Source organism: Schistocerca gregaria, chromosome X (assembly GCF_023897955.1).
Source record: "Schistocerca gregaria isolate iqSchGreg1 chromosome X, iqSchGreg1.2, whole genome shotgun sequence".
NCBI classification, from domain to species: Eukaryota; Metazoa; Arthropoda; class Insecta; order Orthoptera; family Acrididae; genus Schistocerca; species Schistocerca gregaria.
In genome coordinates, this window is record NC_064931.1 from 198239751 (window position 1) to 198264052 (window position 24302).

At 36.3% G+C, this 24302-nt stretch overlaps 1 protein-coding gene across 1 annotated transcript in view; it reads left to right on the forward strand.

The window, feature by feature from the left end:
- LOC126297845 (O-acyltransferase like protein) overlaps positions 1–22929 on the forward strand; it is a 359960-nt gene extending 337031 nt beyond the window's left edge. Inside the window, exons 10-13 of the mRNA XM_049989097.1 lie at positions 7916–8045; positions 17437–17626; positions 17835–17977; positions 21641–22929. Of these exons, the coding sequence (XP_049845054.1) occupies positions 7916–8045; positions 17437–17626; positions 17835–17977; positions 21641–21754 (577 nt within the window). The 3' untranslated portion in view covers positions 21755–22929. The remainder of the gene's footprint in view (positions 1–7915; positions 8046–17436; positions 17627–17834; positions 17978–21640) is intronic.
- Positions 22930–24302: the final 1373 nt, after the last annotated feature.

Sequence of the window (24302 nt, forward strand, 5' to 3'; positions counted from 1 at the left end):
AAGTCCAGAAGCATGTGTATCATGTCTGAGATCAGTAACTCTGATAATAAAATTAAAGCAATTTGGAATATTATTGAAAGGGAAACAGGGCAACCAAGAGCACAGGAAGACTTTAGTGCAATAAAATTGAATGACAAGTGCACTAACAAACAATCAGAAATTGAAAATATTTTGAATAATCATTTTTTAAATGTTGTGGAGAAAATAGGATCTAGATCTTCACTAGAAGAGGCAAGGCTATTAATAGAAGAGGCCATACCTGCACAGTTTGAAACAGCTGTAATTCCACCAACCTCTCCCTCTGAAATCAGTAAAATAATAAACTCACTGAAAAGTAAAAGCTCTTACGGAATTGATGGCATTTCCAGCAAAGTACTTAAAGCTTGTTCCCCACAGATAAGTAGAATTCTCAGCCACGTATGTAATAGCTCTTTGGAGCAGGGTGTTTTCCCTGATAGACTGAAATATGCCATTGTAAAACCATTGCATAAAAAGGGGGATATGTCGGATGTCAACAACTACCGCCCAATCTCTCTTCTGACAGCTCTATCAAAAATTTTTGAGAAAGTAATGTATTCAAGAGTAGCCTCCCATATTTGTAAAAATAAAGTACTAACAAAATGTCAGTTTGGTTTTCAGAAAGGCTTTTCAACAGAAAATGCTATATATGCTTTCACTGATCAAATATTAAATGCTCTGAATAACCGGACATCACCCATTGGTATTTTTTGTGTTCTCTCAAAGGCCTTTGATTGTGTAAATCATGGAATTCTTTTAGATAAGCTAAATCATTATGGTTTGAATGGGGCAGTGCACAAATGGTTTAATTCATACTTAACTGGAAGAATGCAGAAAGTTGAAATAAGTGGTTCGTGTAATGTTAAAACAGCTGATTCCTCAAACTGGGGTGCTATCAAGCACGGGGTCCCACAGGGTTCGGTCTTAGGTCCTTTACTGTTCTTGATATACATTAATGACTTACCATTCCACATTGATGAAGATGCAAAGTTAGTTCTTTTTGCTGATGATACAAGTATAGTAATAACATCCAAAAACCAAGAACTAAGTGATGTAATTGTAAATGATGTTTTTCACAAAATTATTAAGTGGTTCTCAGCAAACAGACTCTCTTTAAATTTTGATAAAACACAGTATATACAGTTCTGTACAGTAAATGGCACAACTCCAGTAATAAATATAGAATTTGAACAGAAGTCTGTAGCTAAGGTAGAATTTTCAAAATTTTTAGGTGTGTCCATTGATGAGAGGTTAAACTGGAAGCAACACATTGATGGTCTGCTGAAACGTCTGAGTTCAGCTACGTATGCTATTAGGGTTATTGCAAATTTTGGTGATAAGAATCTCAGTAAATTAGCTTACTATGCCTACTTTCATTCACTGCTTTCGTATGGCATCATATTCTGGGGTAATTCATCGTTGAGTAGAAAAGTATTCATTGCACAAAAACGTGTAATCAGAATAATTGCTGGAGCCCACCCACGGTCATCCTGCAGACATCTATTTAAGGATCTAGGGATCCTCACAGTAACCTCACAGTATATATATTCCCTTATGAAATTTGTTGATAATAATCCAACCCAATTCAAAAGTAATAGCAGTGTGCATACCTATAACACCAGGAGAAAGGATGATCTTCACTATGCAGGGTTAAATCTGACTTTGGCACAGAAAGGGGTAAATTATGCTGCCACAAAAGTCTTTGGGCACCTACCAAACAGCATCAAAAGCCTGACAGATAGCCAACTAACATTTAAAAATAAATTAAAAGAATTTCTAGATGACAACTCCTTCTACTCATTGGCTGAATTTTTAGATATAAGGTAAGTAAAAAAAAAAAAAAAAAAAAAAAAAAAAAAAAAAAAAAAAAAAAAAAAAAAAAAAAACTTAATCATTAGTGTCATGCAATATTTTGTGTAATGTAATTTCTTGTACAGACATCTTTTATTAACCTGACACGTTCCACATCATTACGAAGTGTCGTATTCATGATCTATGGAACAAGTATTAATCTAATCTAATCTAACCATATGCTGCCCCACTACACTCTTGCAGTGCGCGATGTCCTCAACAAACACTTTCCAGGATGGTGATTCATTAGCAGCACCAGCTCCCTTGAAATGGCCACCAAGAAATCCTGACATCAGCTCACTTAACAACTCATTATGGAAAGTCATTATAGCACATGTATCTGCCATCATTATGCTACAAATGAAGAACTGTGCAATGCTGTTGAGGATGCATTTCGCATTATGAACCGGACTTACTCAAAAATATGTTAAGAAGAGCATGGAGATATATGTAAATGTGTCTACAGCATGATGGGGAACATACCAATATACTGGATACTTAATACGCAAGTGGTACTTGCACTTAAACAAATCAAACCAATTAGTATTCTATACTAGGGCATGTGACATTGTAAAGAAAGTATATAAGCATAGCAGAGACAAATGAGGAATCATTCTGGTGATGATAAGGAGCCCCAAATGGAGAAACCAACTTACATACGTGACTTTTATAAAGGGCAGATTGTCATGGGTTGGTGCCTGGAAACGAGCATCTCAGAAACAGGGAAGTAGATTGGCTCTTCACTCGCTACTGTTATGAACACCTATGGAAAGTGGTTGAAGGATGGTGAAATCACAACTAGGCAACAAGTTGTTGAATGTCCATTCTTCATCACAGAATGTGTACCTCGGAGGCTTCTCTCCTCTGTAAAAGACGATAGGCACTGTTCTATGGCATATATGACAACAGGATAGAATGCAAGTGCAGGCAAAAGTGTTTCAAAGCACATTCTTGAAAATGAGACTAATCCAGAGCACCTCCCCCCCCCCCCCCTCTTGAAAATGAGACTGCTGCAAAGCACCTCTCCCCCCCCCCCCCCCCCACCGCCCCTCCTCCGACCCCTCTCCTGCCATATTCCCACACTGATCATCAGTTATGATTGCAGTGGGTACAGGATCATCAAGATTGGATTGTGGATCAATTGAAACATATCACCCGGTTCGATGATATCATGTTTCTTGTTACTCCAAATCAGTGGTCATCTCAGGATATGCCATTATCCAGGCAAACAACTGCTCAAAACTGCAACAAGGATGCAGTGTGATGAGGGCAGTATCATGCAATGGAAGGCATTCACCTGGACTTCTGCAGGACTGCAGTTGTAGTCAAAGGTGCCATTACAGATTGGGACTACCTGAATTTTGTTGTGAACCACCTCCATCCCATCATGCTTGATGTCTTCCCAAATGGCAATGCCATCTTCCAGCAGGATAAATGTCTGTGTCACAAAGCCAGAATCATGCTACAGTGGTCTGAGGAGCATGTTAATGAATTCATGTTTATGTCTTGACCATCAAATTCGAATGATTTGAACCCAGTGGAACACTTATGTGGTATTATCAGGCACAGCCTCCATGCCCACAAACCACCAGCCTGTAATTTATACTGGAATTTTATGACTTGCGCTGCATAGATATCTGGTGCCACATACCTCCATACTTATCAGATCCATGCCATACAGAATCATTGTTTTATTGCATTCTAAACATGGATCAGTATACTACAAGGGGCATTCAATAAGTAATACAACACATATTTTTCTCTTCGATTTCAGTTAAAAAATGTGGAGTTTGTTGTGGGACATCATGAAATATTCCCACTTCTGCCCCTACTGCTTCATGAAATTGTGATAGGTCGCGGTGCTATATGTATCCTTCGAAATGACATCTGTAATGGAGGTGTGTTCCAAGCAGAGAGCTGTCATTGAGTTTCTTCTGACAGAAAACCAGAGCATTGCAGATATTTATAGGTACTTGTAGAATGTCTTGTGAGACCTGGCAGTGAACAGAAGCATGGAGAGTCATTGGCTGAGGTGTCTATCATCCTCACAACAAACAAACCTGTCTGATCTCCTGTGTGCTGGCCAGCCGCATACAGCTGTGATACCTGCAGTGTTGGAACATGCCGCAAAAATGCGAACAAAATTCTTTCTCTATGACAATGCAATGACTCACAGAAGTCTACACACCTGAGAGGAGCTCACAAAACTTCACTGAACTGTTCTACTTCATCCACCCAACTGCCCAGATCTTGCACCTTCCAACTTCCATCTGTTTGCCCTATGAAGCATGCACTCCATGGGGAGCAATATGTGGATGATGAGAAGGTTGTTAATGCAGCAAGATGTTTGCTCCCTCATATTAGGCAGGTGGTCATACTGTTTTGACTCATCTATTTATACACTAAATATAAAATATTAAAACATTTACAAAAAATTATACAGAACAAAATTGTACATATAAAACTCAACAAGTAATGTAAAATCTATGTGAGTCCCACAAAAAAGGAACAGGCTAAAGAAATGAATGTAAAAAGAAGATCATCTTGTTGCACAATGAAGAAAAGATTACAAATTCAACTGAAACAGAAAAAGTATTCAGTAGCTATATCACTGGAACAGTTGAAAAGTCACTGAAAGTAAATTCACTGAAAATCAACAGCTAATGAAAAAATCAACAGCTAATGAAAAAAATCAACACCTGTAAATTATAAACATTTGTTAATAGTGTTAACAGGCAAGAAATAGTAAACCCCATAAAAGAAATAAATACTATATACACGGTAGGAATTGATTGTATATCAAACAGAATTTTTCAACTCTCTCTCCAAATGTGATTGACCTTCTCATACCTCAATAGGATATCTCAGTACAATCATACAGCTCTCCAAAAGTGCTAAAAATGATTAAAATTGATACCTTTTTAAAAACTTGTGATTAAAGACAAAGTGATGAACTATGATCTCCTCACATTTTTTCCCATTTGAGTGAACTATTGGAAAAAACTAATGCAAAATGTCTTGATCAACTTCAGAAACAAAAATTAAACATTAACTAATCTCTAAAATTGTTTCAGAAAACAGAAAAATATTTATGTATTCTTTGCCCATGTACTCAACTGAAATAGCTAATGAGAAACAGTCGACAACAGGTATATTTTTAGACTTATCAATGTCACTGACATGGTAAACCATAATATTTTCCTAAACAAGCCTAAATGTTATGGCATTAGGGCCTCTCAAATAAATGCATTCATTCATTTGTAAGCAATTGCAAGCTGAAAGTAAGCATAAGATGCATGGAAATAAAACACAAATAGTTTCAGAATATTTGTCAAAGGAACACTCATTCTCTTATTGTGTCCTTCAAGTATCAGTACTGGGAAATCTTCATTTTCTTATTTATATCAGGTATCTTAACATGAATGTTGATTCATACAAAACAATTTTCTTTGCTGATGACAAAAATTATGAGCAAAATTAGAAAGAAATCTTTTACAGGTAGTAAACTCTCTTACAAATCACCCACAGGAAATGGTTCTCATTATGAACAACAGCAATATAATATCAATATAATTTTCACAGCTATAAAAATAGATTTCTTCACTATTCAGGTATCATCACCTCACTGCAAATAATGTGGCATAAAGTTCTTTTGTATTTTGATAAAAAGTGATTTGAAATGAGACAAATATATTGGTTATGACAATACCAAGCTCAGTACAGGTTGTTAACACAAAAATGAGCATCCACCAAATAGTGGTTACTATGAATATTTGCATGTATATCCAATAGATGGCCTTGTGGTTACTATGAATATTTGCATGTATATCCAATAGATGGCCTTGTGTTCTCTGGAAACTCTCCAGCAGGGAATCTTAAAAATCATAAAGACCACCAGTATGAGTATTACAATAGCACTCCTAGATATTAATGTAATAAAAAAGTCTGAAACAGTAAAAGTGATACTATTTTCAAGCTGTGTATTGTGGCACACTTATTTCTATTTAAACAAAAATTAATGGAGGATGAGAGTAGTATAAGAAGAAATAGCAACATAGATAAACACAATACAACATTAAAAGAAAACATGCTTATTATCTTGGCTAAAACAAGTTTCTACATTGAAATAAAATTGTTCAGGAAATTGCCACAATATATATAAAATGTATAGTAATGAACAATCCATCTGAAAGACCTGTTAGAGAATATCTATACCACCACCACTTTTGTTAAATGTGTGAATACACTATATGACTTTCTAGTACATATAATTATAAACAAGAATATTCTTCCTTGCAAAAACCACATTTTAAGTCCAATGTCTGATATCATCTAGTACATTAAATGTGTATCACCAAATGGGTAAAATAGATAAATAAAAGTTTAAAGGTTAGTGATACGTATCACTCCCTCTTTAGCAGACTCAGAACATGATTGTCAGCATTTTCAGTTATGTGTATCTATGACAAAAAGCAATATAACTGAATATCATGGAAGAAATTGTCTTCTCCCAGTAGATGAATGGTCAGCATGATGGATTGTCAATCCTCTGGGTCAGGGTTCGATTCCTGGCTGGGTCAGGGAATTCTCTCTGCCCAGGGACTGGATGTTGTGCTGCCCGCATCCTATCATCCTCATCGACTGCAGGTTGCCAAAGTGGCATCAAATTGAAAGACCGGCACCCGGCAACGGCCTGCATGATGGGTGTCCCTAGCCATTCAATTAAATAAATGGAAGAAACTTACACTCAAAGTATCATAGCCAGAGGAAATTAACGCCTCCTGACACAAGGGATTGTGAAAAATGAATGTTTAGTGCATAAGATGAATTGCACTGAACTGTTGTATGATATTTCACTTCCAGCTAAGAGGAAGATGATGAATATATATTTTAAAATAAATGCAGATGCATCACTCTCCAAACTTGAAAAAATGTGAAATGGTCTGGAGCATTGTTTAACAGGAAGGCAATAATAACTGTGGCACAAATGGCTAACTTGACAGCAGCACACATAAAATAGCATCAGATTACACATATATTCCTAACAGTAGTGAAATGTATAAGGATTAAAAATACATTAGTTTACAAATTTCTCCAGAAAGGAGCAACAAGCATAGCTACTAAAAATAAACCAGAAATACAGGTGCACTGGATTTCCTCGGGCAGGAATAGTATGTTACCCTTAGTAGGATGTTTGCATGGATAAAACATGTCAGTACTAATTAAATCACACAATAGCAGTAATTCCTCTGACTATGAATGGGTATCAGTCTGTGTATTGCGGATTTTAGTTGACGCAGGCACTGTAAATGAAATAACAGCCCATTTCAGTAACTGGTTCTGCAAAAATAAAATAATAGTTAATTTGGAAATTTGGTCCCTAAACATTTTATGAAAAGGCAAAACTAATTACTATGCTTGAAAAGTAAAACACTGATATAATTATATTTTTAATTCAAATAATCACACTTTTAACATATTTAGTAGAAAAGACTTAAAAAAATATTGTAAGGTTTTCTGTATCTCATAAACAAAAAAGTGATCAATAATAATTATTTTGTCTAATTATATAATGAAAAAATTTCTGCGTTATACTCGAGGAACAGTATGTGATCTAGCAGATACATTTTTTTCCTTCTTAGAAAATTTTAATTCTGACACATTAGTGATAGTCATGAATCTTCCATTTAATTATTTCTAGTGATATGCTATATCTTAATCCTTAATTGCAATGTGTGTGTGTGTGTGTGTGTGTGTGTGTGTGTGTGTGTCAACTGCCATCATCCATCATGTTCAAATACTCCCTCTCTCACAAAATAGATTCATTATCTACTGTTGGTGCTAAGGTTTCAATACTAACTATTAGTTCATCAGTACTAATTTGTTACTCTAGATATTTGGCCATGAAAGGATGTACTTATTTCATGTGTTACTTTACCATAAGCAAGAAGTGTTGCATTTACATATGGAAACATGTCCTGAATAACTTTGAATGTTGTGTTACTGAAAATAAATGGTAATCATTAAATGTAAACATTTATTTCAGGGTTTCCAAATTATTTGAAACTGCAGATTTCTCATATATTTTACCAAGCCACAGATTAACAGTTTATATAATGGGTATATTTGTGGGCTACTTTCTGAGGATATATGGGAGAAATTTTAAATTGAAAAAGGTGAGATTTCTATATGTAACTCAGTAAATTTTATTAATTCATATTGGAATCACAAATTTTACATAGTATTTTTATTTCTATGAGGATTAGTTAATAATTACGCTGCATAAAGAAAATAGAAAAAATTAATATACTGTCATTAAAAATAAAATAAAAATCTGTTTAACCATTATTTTGTGGTTGTTACATAATGAAGAAAAACAAATGATTTTTTTCTGTCACTGGTGAACATTCAGGGGCACAAATAACAATGATCATTTAGTGTAAAGAAGGAATTCTGGTTGAAATTAAAAGGTGAAAATGGTGCCAGAATCAAAGTCTCTAACCAAGAAGTATTGTGTTCTTTATGGCTAAAGGCAATGTGAATATGGAGGATATTTTGCTCCAAGGTTCAGGAAAAGGGAGATGATGTAGGAGGATACAACAGAGGCTCCAAGTCACTTAGGATCCCTTAACTTATTTGAAATGTATATAATGTTCAAATGTGTGTGAATTCCTAAGGGATCAAACTGCTGAGCTCATTGGTCCCTGTAGATAATGCATGAGATTCAAATGTGGGTGGTAGTACTGTCAAACAGATAAGACAAGCTAGGCTGTTGAAAACTCAGTGTAAAAACAGCAGAAGCTCTTGGAAAATGAAGAGTGAGATGAGGAAAATAGGTTGCAGCCAATGTCAGTACGTAGATATAAATAAAGTGGTATGCAAGAGATGAAGTGACAAACCTGGCAGAGAAGAAAAATTGCAAGATAACCTGATTTTCTTATAATTCTTTATATTTCATTTGTTTGTCACTTTTCTGCCATGGTTTATTTCTTCTGACTTTTAAATTTCAGTACTAAATTCAACTCATTTTGTATAAGTTTGTATCTGATAACTTTTTTAAAGGCATAAGTAAATTTTGCGCTAAAAAAATATAAAACAAAACATTCTACCACTGCAACCATCATTTTTAAATGGACAGTTTACATCATTTAAAAAATCAGCATGGAGCTTTGTTGTGTGACCCACCACGAATTCTTCTTCTTTGGCAACCTCTTCATCTCAGAGTAGCACTTGAAACCTATGTCCTGCATTATTTGCTGGATGTATTCTAATCTCTGTCTTCATCTACAGCTTTTTCTCTCTATAGCTCCCTGAAGTACGATGCAAGTCTGTCCCTGATGTCTTAAAAGATGGCCTATCATCCTATCCCTTCTCCTTGTCAGTGTTTTCCACATATTCCTTCCCTATCTGATTCTGTGTAGACTTCCACATTCCTTACCTAATCAGTCCATCCAATTTTCAACATTCGTCTGTAGCACCACATCTCAAATGCTTCAATTTTCTTTTCTTCTGGAGTTTCACTGCCATACAATGCTGTGCTCCAAACATACATTCTCAGAAAAGTCTTTCTCAAATCAAGGTCTATGTTTGATACTAGTAGACTCCTCTTGGCCAGGAATACCCTGTTTGGCAGCACTAATGTGCTTTTCACGCCCTCCTTGCTCTGTCTGTCATTGATTATTTTGCTGCCTAGGTAGTAGAATACCTTAACTTCATCTACTTTGTGACCATCAATCCTGATGTTAATTTTCTCACTGTTCTTCTTTCTGCTACTTCTCATTACAGTCTTCTTTATTTGATTTACTCTTCATCCATATTTATTCTGTACTCATTAGACTGCTCGTTCCACTCAGCAGATCATGTAATTCTTCTTCACTTTCACTCAGGATACCAATGTCAATAGTATCATGGACATCCTTTTACCTTGAATTTTAATCCCACTCCTAAACCTTTCTTTTATTTCCATCATTGCTTGTTCAGTGTATAGATTGAACATTAGGGGTGAAAGACTACATCCCTATCATATGACCTTTTTAATCTGAAGACTTTGCTCTTGGTTGTCCACTCCTGTTATTCCCTCTTGGCTCTTGTACATATTGTATATTACCCATCTCTCTCTGTAGCTTACCCCTATTTTTTCAGAACTTCAAACATCTTGCACCATTTTACATTGTCAAACGCTTTTTTCATGTCAACAAATCCTATGAACCTGTCTCGATTTTTTCTTCAGTCTTGCTTCTGTTATCAACCGCAATGTGAGAATTGCCTCTCTGGGGCCTTTACCTTTCATAAAGCCAAACTGATTGTCATCTAACACATCCTCAATTTTCTTTTCCATTCTTCTGTGTATTATTCTTGTCAGAAACTCGGATGCATGAGCTGTTAAGCTGACTGTGCGATAATTCTTGCACTTGTCAGCCTTTGCAGTCTTTGGAATTGTGTGGACTATATTTTTCCAAAAGTCAGGTGGTATGTCGCCAGACTCATACATTCTACACACCAAAGTGAATAGTCATCTTGTTGCCACTTCCCGCAATCATTTTGGCAATTCTGATAGATTGTTATCTACTCCTTCTGCCTTATTTGATCTTAAGTCATCCAGATCTTAAGTCCTCTTTTAAATTTTGATTCTAATACTGGATCCAGTATCTCTTCTAAAATGACTCCTGTTTCTTCTTCTATCACATCAGACAAATCTTCCCTCTCATAGAGGTCTTCAGTGTACTCTTTCCATCTACCTGCTCTCTCCTCTGCATTGAACAGTAGAGCCCCATTGCACACTTAACATTGCCACTCTTACTTTTAATTTCACCAAAGGTACTTTTGACTTTCCTCTAAGCTGAGTCAGTTCTTCTGGCAATCATTTTTCGTTAGATTTCTTCACATTTTTCATGCAGCCATTTGATCTTAGCTTCCCTGCACCTCCTATTTATTTCATTCCTCAAGGACTTGTTTTTCTGTATTCCTGAATTTCCCTGAACATTTTTGTACTTCTTTCTTTCATCAATCAGCAGCAGTAGTTATACTGTCACGCAAGGTTTCCTCACAGGTACCTTGTTTTTACCTGTGTTTTTCTTTCCAACTTCTGTGATTGCTCTTTTTAGAGATGTCCATTCCTCTTCAACTGTGCTGCCTACTGAGCTATTCATTATTACTATACCTATAGCCCTAGAGAACTTCAAGCATATCTAATCATTCCTGAGTACTTCTGTATCCCACTTCTTTGCGTATTGATACTTTCTGACTAATCTCTTTAAACTTCAGCCTACTCTTCATCACTACTACATTCTGATCTGATCTGCTGCTGGGTATGCCTTACAATCCAGTATCTGATTTTGGAATCTCTGTCTGACCATCAAGTAATCTAACTGAAATCTTCCTGTATCACCCAGTCTTTTCCAAGTATACCTCCTCCTCTTGTGATTCTCGAACAGAGTATTCACTATTGCTAGCTGAAATTTATTACGGATCTCAATCAGTCTCTCTCTCCTCTCTCATCTCTTGTCCCAAGCCCATATTATCCTGTAACCATCTCTTCTACTCCTTCCTCTACAACTGCATTCCAGTTGTAATCTTAACCTTCCACACTTCACTATTCAAATTCTCATTCTTTGCACAAATTTTGAAATATTTGAGAGGCATAAGATATACAGAAGAATAACTTTTTACTTATCTTCATTATCTTGATGTTATTGTCAATGGCTCAAAGTTTTGACGAGGGGTACATTCTTGCAGCTGAAATTTCGACAATTTTGGCGGCTCTTGATGACTAAATAGCTGATGAAAATTTGCCTGTATTATTATTGAACTTTATTCATTGTCCCATCTTTCAACATCACACCATTTTTACATTTTCCTCATAAAAAAAGAAAAATAAATAAACAAGAATTGTTGGTGACAAACTTGGAAAATGTCTACTTCCATCAGAAGCATGCCCACCACTACTTACATTCTGAAGTACTCACTTTATTCCAAACAGTTTACAAAGCAAAAGAGTTTACAAACTTACTTTACCAAAGAAGAATTTTCTCTAAAATATGTCATAATTTTGTAAATAAATCTAGAAATAAATTTAACAATTAGCATTAGATTGTGCAATTAACAGTACGAATTTTAAGTATGCGACAAATTTTGTAATTTAAATTATTTTTAAAACAAGAGTAATTTTAACTGTTAGTACATATTGATTGTAACAAATTAATTTCTTTTTTATACATTTTAGCCTGAAATATAATACATCATATACAAAATCATATGAATTCTTTTATTGACATAGCTGAGATAATTTAACCTATGCAAGAATCGAGAGTACACGGTACTGGTTATCTCTATAAAAAAGAAAAAGGTAATGTTAGAGGAGAGTGATTCATTATATCATCTCCCTCACAAAATTTGGAAACAGGGTGTTTACAATATTTTGTGACAGACTATAAGGTTTGCCAAACGGTGTGTAAGATGATGCCCAGGATATCAGATGGATGTATAGAAGTATCTGATACATAACATATTACAGAGAACATAAGAAAAATATCTACTATAAAAATCATACATAATCTATACATACATCAGGATATGGCATTCAGATTTTCAGATCTGTGGAACATACTGTCACAAGACAAATAATACAAGGTCAAAACTACAACATTACACCACTAAACCATAGAAATAAATACAGAGACAAAGTAAATTACTAGAATTTATAAATTTTAAGTTAAGTTCTATACAACTAAACCTTCAAAATCTTCAAAAGAGAAGAGAAAAAAGTTCAGAGCCTATGTGTACAATGACTTGAAAAACTCACCATGACAGGGACAGACAACAATAATATATTCAGTCATGAGTAGAAATCAATCAACCATATAAACTGTCGTATTCAAGGATATGTTGACTCATGAAAGAACAAAATAATGGAAAAATATTAGGGCCTGAGTTTTTGATGTGGGGAGCGACCCACGAATCCAAACTACACTGGGTTCAAATCAGCACAATCAATAAAACTCATAATCATATCAGTAAGTCCAATTATATGCAAAGAGTACTATGTAGATGCACAAGTCATCCTACATGTGTCTCATTTGGCTTTTCATGTTTGTAAACACAGAGCGATAATGGATAGGTGGTTGCGTAATGACCAAGGTCAACGCTCACACAGAGTATGTCCCATGTGGATGATGCAATGGCTTTGTAATTTTATTTTATTATTTGGTATTATTTTTTATAGGAATAAGGGAAAGGAAAGAATTAATTTAATTTCTATATTAATCAGTAAGGTCACCGATGAGTTTAATTTTTTTTACAATTGTCAGCACCTTTAACCCACACTTACACAGATTCTGATTCATTTATTTTACGATGTCATCCTACATGGTCCGTCAGTGTTCTGTAGTAGGGTTCTGAACTTTACTATTAGCAACAGTGATACTTTTCAGCAAGGTAATGCAGGCAGTGATTTTTTAACTAAATTTATTTATATAATACTGTTATAATAATTTTTGTGCACTTTTATTGCAAAGAATAATACACTGATAACACAAAACACCATAACCACTGCCCACTGTGATTCCGAATTGTGAGCATGTGATGTGGTAAGAAAAGTACACATATATAAATAGGAAATCATTCTAGCAACAACACTATCTGCAAATGAGGAAATTCACTGACTTTGACAAATGGTAGATTGTTATGGTCCCATGCCTGGGAATGAACATCTTGGAAATGGTGAAGCTGGTTAACTGTTAACATGCTACTGTTGTGAGCATTGTGGAAAATGGTTGAAGGATGAAACCATGAGTAGGTGATAAGATGTTGGACATCTACACCCCATCACAGAACGTGGATATCAGAAGTTTGCCCACTGCACAAAGCAAGACAGATGTGGGACAGATCTGATGACAATGTTGGTGCAAGCACAAGTGTTTTGGAGTACAATGCACAGCATATATTGTTGAATAATTGGGCAGGTAGGTTAGAAAATTTAAAAAGGGAAATGGATAGGTTAAAGTTAGATATAGTGGGAATTAGTGAAGTTCGGTGGCAGGAGGAACAAGACTTCTGGTCAGGTGACTACAGGCTTATAAACACAAAATCAAATAGGGGTAATGCAGGAGTAGGTTTAATAATGAATAGGAAAATAGGAATGCGGCTAAGCTACTACAAACAAAATAGTGAACGCATTATTGTGGCCAAGATAGACATGAAGCCCACACCTACTACAGTAGTACAAGTTTATATGCCAACTAGCTCTGCAGATGACGAAGAAATTGAAGAAATGTATGATCAAATAAAAGAAATAATTCAGATAGTGAAGGGTGACAAAAATTTAATAGTCATGGGTGACTGGAATTCGGTAGTAGGAAAAGGGAGAGAAGGAAACGTAGTAGGTGAATATGGACTGGGGCAAAGAAATGAAAGAGAAAGCCGCCTGGTAGAATTTTGTACAGAGCACAACTTAATCATAGGTAACACTTGCTTCAAGAATTATAAAAGAAGGCTGTATACATGGAAGAAGCCTGGAGATACTGACAGGTTTCAGATAGATTATATAATGGTACGACAGAGATTTAGGAACCAGGTTTTAAATTGTAAGACATTTCCAGGGGCAGATGTGGACTCTGACCACAATCTGTTGGTTATGACCTGTAGATTAAAACTGAAGAAACTGCAAAAAGGTGGGAATTTAAGGAGATGGGACCTGGATAAACTAAAAGAACCAGAGGTTATACGGAGTTTTAAGGAGAGCATAAGGGAACAATTGACAGGAATGGGGGAAAGAAATACAATAGAAGAAGAATGGGTAGCTTTGAGGGATGAAGTAGTGAAGGCAGCAGAGGATCAAGTAGGTAAAAAGACGAGGGCTAGTAGAAATCCTTGGGTAACGGAAGAAATATTGAATTTAATTGATGAAAGGAGAAAATATAAAAATGCAGTAAATGAAGCAGGCAAAAAGGAATACAAACGTCTCAAAAATGACATCGACAGGAAGTGCAAAATGGCTAAGCAGGGATGGCTAGAGGGCAAATGTAAGGATGTAGAGGCTTATCTCACTAGGGGTAAGATAGATACTGCCTACAGGAAAATCAAAGAGACCTTTTGAGAAAAGAGGACCACTTGTATGAATATTAAGAGCTCAGATGGAAACCCAGTTCTAACCAAAGAAGGGAAAGCAGAAAGGTGGAAGGAGTATATAGAGGGTTTATACAAGGGCGATGTACTTGAGTACAATATTATGGAAATGGAAGAGGATGTAGATGAAGATGAAATAGGAGATACGATACTGCATGAAGAGTTTGACAGAGCACTGAAAGACCTGAGTCGAAACAAGGCTCCTGAAGTAGACAACATTCCATTGGAACTACTGACGGCCTTGGGAGAGCCAGTCCTGACAAAACTCTACCATCTGGTGAGCAAGATGTATGAGACAGGCGAAATACCCTCAGACTTCAAGAAGAATATAATAATTCCAATCCCAAAGAAAGCAGGTGTTGACAGATGTGAAAATTACTGAACTATCAGTTTAATAAGTCACAGCTGCAAAATACTATTGCTAGTTCTTTACAGACAAATGGAAAAACTAGTAGAAGCCGACCTCAGGGAAGATCAGTTTGGATTCCGTAGAAATGTTGGAACACGTGAGGCAATACTGACCATACGACTTATCTTAGAAGCTAGATTAAGGAAGGGCAAACCTAAGTTTCTAGCATTTGTAGACTTAGAGAAAGCTTTTGACAATGTTGACTGGAATACTCTCTTTCCAATTCTGAAGGTGGCAGGGGTAAAATACAGGGAGCGAAAGGCTATTTACAATTTGTACAGAAACCAGATGGCAGTTATAAGAGTCGAGGGACATGAAACGGAAGCACTGGTTGGGAAGGAAGTGAGACAGGGCTGTAGTCTGTATATTGAGCAAGCAGTGAAGGAAACAAAAGAAAAATTCGGAGTAGGTATTAAAGTACATGGAGAAGAAACAAAAACTTTGAGGTTCGCCAATGACAACGTAATTCTGTCAGAGACAGCAAAGGACTTGGAAGAGCAGTTGAACGGAATGGATAGTGTCTTGAAAGGAGGATATAAGATGACCATCAACAAAAGCAAAACGAGGATAATGGAATGTAGTCGAATTAAGTCGGGTGATGCTGAGGGAAGTAGATTAGGAAGTGAGACACTTAAAGTAGTAAAGGAGTTTTTCTATTTGGGGAGCAAAATAACTGATGATGGTCGAAGTAGAGAGGATATAAAATGTAGACTGTCAATGGCAAGGAAAGCGTTTCTGAAGAAGAGAAGTTTGTTAACATCGAGTATAGATTTAAGTGTCAGGAAGTCATTTCTGAAAGTATTTGTATGGAGTGTAGCCATGTATGGAAGTGAATCATGGACGATAAATAGTTTGGACAAGAAGAGAATAGAAGCTTTCGAAATGTGGTGCTACAGAAGTATGCTGAAGATTAGATGGGTAGATCACATAACTAATGAGGAGGTATTGAATCGGATTGGGGAGAAGAGAAGTTTGTGGCACAACTTGACCAGAAGAAGGGATCGGTTGATAGGACATGTTCTGAGTCATCAAGGGATCACCAATTTAGTATTGGAGGGCAGCGTGGAGGGTAAAAATCGTAGAGGGAGACCAAGAGATGAATACAGTAAGCAGATTCAGAAGGACGTAGGTTGCAGTAGGTACTGGGAGATGAAGAAGCTTGCACAGGATAGAGTAGCATGGAGAGCTGCATCAAACCAGTCTCAGGACTGAAGACCACAACAACATGGTTGTACAACAGATGATCCCTATATATTCCCAAGTTGATCCTACAACAACATCAATTATAATAGTCGCAAATATAAGAACATTTATATTGGACTGTGGATCAATAGAAACATGTAAAATGGTCAGATTAACCATTTTTTTAACTCCAAGTTGATGATTGTGTCTGAATATGCTGTCATACAGGTGAATGGCTGCTTGAAAAGTGCACCAGACCCTGGGTGCAGGACATTGGAAGCAGTATTATGCTATGGCAGACACTCACATTGGTTTCCATGGGACCTTGTACAATCAAAGGCACTATGTCATCTGTGGACCATGTCAAAATTATTGCAAATACTTGCATCTGTTCATGTTTGATGTCTGGAGGCAATGGCATTTTTCAGTAGTATAACTACACATGTCACGAGGTCAGAACTGTGCTACAGCTGTTTGAATAGCACAATAGTGAATCCTCATTCATGTCTTGACCATCACATTCAATTTATCTGAAACCTACAGAACACATCTGGAAAGCTATCAGGTGCCAGGTCTGTGCCCACAAACCACCTATCCAACCCCACATATTTCTGGAACCTACCTATGAGTTGACAAAGCCATGCTGTGCAGAATCACTGTTGTATTGTGTTCCAAAGTTGGATAAACAAACTCTTCAGCAAATAATCATAGCAGTTTGCCCATAAGTATATGTAATATTTCCTGAAATATCATGTTCTATACTTTATATAATATGATTCTGCAGAATATACATATCAATTTAATTACATTAATAAATTATTGAGTTTTAATCATCACACTCTGTTTTGTTACAGGCATACATAGGCATTGGTTGGATGCTTGTTTCTGTATTGTTTTACTTGTCATTTGTAATGCCAGCAACAATGGGTCAAGAAAGCTACAAATATGATCCACTAGATGCAGCAAACTATGCTGCATTTGCTCCTATTGGATGGTGTTTGTGTTTTATGTGGATAATATTTGTATCGTATGTAAACCAAGGAGGTAAGGTCCTTTTATATGTATACATATAAAATTTTTCACGTTCTCGTCAATTATCACTTCTGTATATTTAATTTTAGTCTCATTCTGCAAAAAAGGACAGGAGAGAACTGAACTAACTTCAGTAATGTATGTTACATGATTTGAAAATGAAACAAAGACACATACATTATACGTACAACATAGTAATTATTCATGGTTATTTTTTCAGGTATTATGGGGAGCATTCTCTCATGGAAAGCATTCTTAATATCAACAAGGATATCATATGCAGTGTACCTTACACAGTTTCCAATTTTCTTTTACAATGTTGGAACAACAAGACACACTGACCAGTATAGCATTCGACTATTGGTAAGCTATAAAATAATAAAATGACACATAATTTGTAGCACTAAGTGTGTGTGTGTGTGTGTGTGTGTGTGTGTGTGTGTGAGAGAGAGAGAGAGAGAGAGAGAGAGAGAGAGAGAGAGATTGCCTCATGTTACTGTTTCTGTTGTACAAAGGATAAGATTTACTTTAATTTAAATGTAGAGTCAAAATGTAAGTAAATTAAAAGGATCTAGAATAAACAAGATGTTTACAATACATATCATGTACATTTATTTTCCATATAAGGCCGAAAAATTTATACACTGAGTGATAAAATGCATGGGATAATAATATGCACATATACAAATAGTGACAGCATCACATACACAAGATACAAATGGCCAGTGTTTTGGCAGAGCTGTCATTTGTGCTCAGATGATTCATACAGGAAGGTTTCTGACATTGTTATGGCTGTAAAATAGGAATTAACAGGCTTTGAATACAGAATGGTAATTGGGGCTACATGCATTGGCAATTTCATTTTGGAAATTGATAGGGAATTCAATATTCCAATATCTACAGTGTCAAGGGTGTGCCAAGAATACAAAATTTCATGCATTACCTCTCACCATGGACAATGCAGTGCCAATTTCCTTCACTTAATGACTGAGAGCAGTGGTGTTTGTGTAGAGTTGTCAGTGCTAACAGACAAGCAACAACAATGTGTGAAATAACTGTAGAAATCAATGTGAGATATATGACGAATGCACCCCTTAGGACAATGAGGTAAAATGTTGTGTCAGTGAGCTATGGCGGCAGATGATTGAAGCTAGTGCCTTTGCTAACAGCATGACATCACCTGCAGCAGCTTTTCTAGGCTTGTGACCAAATCAGTTGGACCCTAGATGACTGGAAAACTGTGGCCTGGTCAGATGAGTCCTGATGTCAGTAGGCAAGAGCTGATTGTAGCGTCTGAGTATGGGGCAGGCCCCGTGAAGCCATGGGTCCAAATTGTCAACAAGGCTCTGTGCAAGCTGAAGGTGGTTCCATAATGGTGTAGGCTGAGTTTACATGGAATGGACTGGGCCCTCTGATCTAACTGAGCTGGTCATTGGCTGGAAATGATTATGTTCACCTACTTGGAAGCCATTCAACAAGGAATTCATGTTCCCAATCAACGATGGAATTTTTATGGATAACAATGCACCATGTCATCAGGCCAGATCAGTTTATGCACAAAATCCTCCACTGGCAACACTTTTGAAATTATGAATGGCTATCCCTGCCATGTTGAGCTCCTTGTACTACCCCAGGCAAGAGGAGGTCCAACACAATATTAGGAGGTATCACATGACTTTTGTCACCCCAGTGTAGATAAATTCAAGATGTCACACACAAAATTTTAACACATCAGGTTTTCACTGTGTTAATATACGATTTATGCCGTGAACACATTGGAACAACATCTATCATTAGATGACCCAGCATAGAACTCTGCAAGGAGTTACAAGTCATGGACCCCCTTTAAGAGAAGGCAGATGCCCATTTCTATTGTTCAATATTACGAGGGTCAGTCAAAAAGTAATGCCTCCTATTTTTTTTCTACGTTTAATTGTCAGGAAATTTAAATGCAATTACATAGGTTGAAAACCACAACATTGAGGATCATTTTGTCATTTTTCAATGTAATCTCCGCCCATCTCTACAGTTTTGGTCCATCTTTGAACAAGGCATGTATCCCAGCACGGTAAAAATCACAGCTCTGCTTCCTAAGCCATTGACGCACGGATGTTTTGACGGCCTCCTCATCTTCAAAATGAATCCCACGATGAGCTTCTTTTAGTGGCCCGAACAGATGGAAGTCTGATGGTGCCAGGTCAGGGCTGTATGGGGGATGAGGCAAAACTTCCCATCCAATTTTGACAATCCCGTCAGAGGTGTGACGACTGGTGTGTGGTCTTGCATTGTCATGCAAAAGAAGAACATCTGCCATTGATTTTGTTGGGCGAACTCGCTGAAGACGTGCTTTAAGTTTTTTGAGGGTTATGACGTATTGAACAGAATTTATTGTGCATCCCTGCTCCAAAAAATCAACCAGTATCACACCCTCTGTATCCCAGAAAACTGTTGCCATAACTTTCCCTGCCAATCGCACAGTTTTGAATTTTTTCTTCCTCGGCGAGCTTGTGTGACGCAACTCCATTGACTGCCTCTTTGATTCGGGTTCAAAAAAATGCACCCATGTTTTGTCCCCGGTCACAATTTTTTTCAGAAACTCATCTCCCTCCAAATGGAAGCGCTGCAAGTGTTGGGAGGCTATTGTTTTCCTTGCCTCTTTATTCTGATCGGTTAACATTCTTGGAACCCACCGTGCACAAACTTTTGAGTACCCCAATTGTTTAAAAATCGTGATCACACTGCCTTTACTAAGAGAAATAATGCGACACACTTCATCTGCAGTCACCCGACGGTCACCACGAATGATGTCATCAACTTGCTGAATGTTGTGTGGAGTCACTGCACTCACCGGCCTGCCGCTCCGCTTTTCGTCAGTCAACGGTGTTTGCCCTTCAGCTTCCTTACAACGATGAACCCATCGTCTAACAGTGCTGACATCCACTGTCACAACACCATACACCTTCTTCAGTCTTTCATGAATGCGTTTGGGCGTTTCACCTTCTGCATTCAAGAATTCAATCACACAACGCTGTCTCAAACGAACATCGATGTCGGCCATCTTACAAACTTCTGCTGTGCTGCCACCTGTTGACACAGAAAGTTACTACTGCAGTGGATTGCAGAAGAAGGTTTGAGGAATGGCGCCAAATTCAAATTTTTCACTTAACTTAATTTTTTTAAGTAGAAAAAAAATGGGAGGCATTACTTTTTGACTGACCCTCGTACTTTCTGCTTTGTTTCACTTAAGTGTCAAAGGTTGTTAGCAACATTTAATATTTATTGATTGCAAGATGTAAGTAGCAAAGGATAATACATCTCGTTCAGATGGAATAGCTTCTTGAAGTCCAGTTTCAACTTGATTACATATATTGTTATTAGGGTTACCTATAATTTCCCTATAAATAAACTTTTATAGAAATGTAGAAAAAAATTTTAACAGCAAAACTGTGCTGTTTTATCAAAATTTTGCATGCATGGTATAAAATTGCATAATTGAATTTGAAATTTAATGTAGCCCCAAAAGAAGAGGAAAGGAATATGATGAAAATTGAAAAAATACTGAAGTGTGTAGGAAGAAGAAATGAGATGGAACTAACTTCTCCATGTTAATTTTTACAGGCCTCAACAAAAAGGGAAAAAACTGGTGCAGACTTAGTAAATTATACTATTTGTAAGGGATTTTCATTGAGTAAATGATTTAGTCAGAAACCCTTTAGATTGTGAATTGTGACTATTTCCATTTTTTTCATTTATACTGATGATAATTTGTTGTGAAAATTCTAAGTATTCTAAGTAATTAATTTGTATAGTATGTGACAATACAGGTACAAAAACTTAAAGTATTTTATACCTTACTAGCATTTAGATACCAAAATTTTTTATGTGGCCTGCGATTCTTTATATTTTGAGATCTGAAAATGTCTACAATCACATTTTGTTGAATTCACTTATATCGTTATCATTGTATGTAATTTATTGTATTTACAAATTTTTATTACTAATTAATATTCGTAATTCTTTTTTCAGTTTAATGCAGCAGAAACTGCAGCCATTGTTCTTGCATCAGTTGCCCTTACATTGTTCATAGACTTGCCATTCCAAAATATTAGAAATGTTCTACTGAAGAAAAAGAAGTCATGAAGACAAATTTTGTCATCTCTTTTATGTTGTAAAAAATTTAATGCATTAATGCAAATCCTTTGCTAGGAAGTGATGAGTGATCCACTTTGAATAATGTATACTGTGATTTAGAAGTGAGTGCATAATATGTAGAAGACTGACAGAAAGAAAATTTGAGTGAGGGTGTAAAATACATCAGCTTATAATGAACAAACAACTGTGAGGAGCTTACCTTAAGACTCTACTCTCCAGTGATGACTGAGTGCTCATTAATAGAATCTTTCTATATTCCAGGAATGAAAGGAATTAACTAATGACACATAAATTGACTGTAATCACCAACAGATGAAGCAATGGCCACACTGATGAATAATATGTATATAGTAACAGAAAACAAATTCTTCAGCTAATGGAACTGTACCTCTGATTTTCAAGAGGTATTGTTATTGCTCACCTGTATATAAAGCCACATGTTTGAAAAATATCATAAGTTGATGAAGTTGTTGGTTACCAAGCTGTCAGAATGGTCCCCTTGACCAAAAAACAACTGTGATACACAAATAGCAAGGAGATAGCGGCAATCAACTCACTAATGAAATGGATGCCACTTCTTTGACAGCTTGAGTACTGATACCTTACAATCTGGAATATGTCTGCTAGCGACTGCTGATAAAGTACTTTAATCAAACAGTTGCAAGTGATCTTGTCAGTTGCTTACATTGCTGTTCTCAAGGGAAATACCTTTAGTTTCAAAAGCTGAAAAATTAATTATTTGTTATTATATGCTGTAAGAGTGACCTGTTGGTGAACAGAGCTAAAAGATACAGCTTTATTTTTCAAATTATTCTACAAATATATCTATCCAATTGTTGTTCTGTTGCAGTTTGCATCATTAGGAAAAATATTATTTATTAGTAACAACATTTTTAGATATATCAGTAAGAGCCATTTGCAAATGTAAGTGTGAAGCATCAAAATTCTTGGAAAATTGTAAAGTGACATTGAACTTTAAGAGCTCATATACAAAACAGGCAGCAAATGGTGTTTTAAATACAGCCCCATTATTGTTGAAGGAATTTCTCAGGTAAAGATGTTAATACTAAATAAAAAGGATATTGTAAATAAGATTGTAAGTTTCTACTGCAGAAAGACCTGTACAATTTTTTATGTGTATCAAATATATATTATGTAAAATATTTTATATTTCTTCAGTCTGGTATCCAAACCATTTTATTGTATACAGAAAAAAGAGAGTTTTGCTACTTGAGCAGCAAAATAACTCGTTATTGCCACAGTAAGGAGGATATAAAATGCATGCTGGCAATAGCAAGAAAAGTATTTCTGAAAAAGAGGAATTTTTAACATCTAGCATCAGTTTAAATGTCAAGAAATCTTTTCTGAAAACATTTATCTTGAGTGTAGTCTTGTATGGAAATGAAACTAAGCCAATATGCATTCAGTGAAGAAGAGATTAGAAAACTTTAAATGAGGTGCTATAGAATAATGCTGAAAATTGGATGGGTATATCTAATAATAAATGAGGAAGTACTGAACTGAACTGACAAAAAAATATGGCAAACCTGACTAAAAGAAGGGATGAGTTGATAGGACACATTCTTAGACATCAGGGGCTCTCAGTTGGATAATGGAGGGAAATGTGGGGATAACAATTCTAGAGGAAGACCTTGACTTGAGTACATTAAGCAGGTATACATGGATGTATGTATGTTGCAGTAGTTATGCAGAGATGTAGAGACCTGCACAGGATAGACTAGCCTGGATAGCTGCATCAAACTGGTCTTCAAACCGTAGACCACAACAGCCACAGGAAATGTTCTAAAATAACAAGGAATAAACATCAAGTTTTAACACGTGTCCCAAATGAGATCTCTTCTGAACATTAAAAACTATGATGTATATCCTCAAAGGAAGTGATATGTTAAAGCTTGAAGATAATGTGAACTGCTCCAAAGCTTAAATCTGTTCAAACTATTTTTATTTGATCCTCCCAGATGTGGACATGGTGATCTATCAGATCAGGCACCAGACTCTGGCCCTGAAGCACCTCAGTCCATTTCCCAATAAGATCCAGGATTTTTCTTCATTCCAGTCCCTCCAGATGATCCCAGGTCCACTCAACTTGCTATCAAATAAATACTGGGGATCTTTTCTAGGGATAAGAGGCAGACAGGGTTATGGGGCCACCACCCTTCCCCACCACTCTCCTCCACCACCCTCTCCCTCCAAGTGTTGCAGTGAAGAAAGCTTATACTCTACCTATAGTCAAGCCAATAGCTTGGTTATGGGCTTGTGCCACAGACTTTACCTAAAGCACTTACTTCCCAGATATGGGTAATAAATGTGTATTTGATGAACACATGCTAATATTACATTAAATTACAGCCTATGGTTACTTAACTATTAAGAGTTTAAAGAAGCTTAGAAAATTATAAACAGTTTTTGTACTCTTTACGGATGTATCAAGCACCAAACACGCACACCTATATGTTGCTGTATGACATACTTAGAAACAGTGGCTGCAATAAGCACACAGTGATGAGGAGTGAGA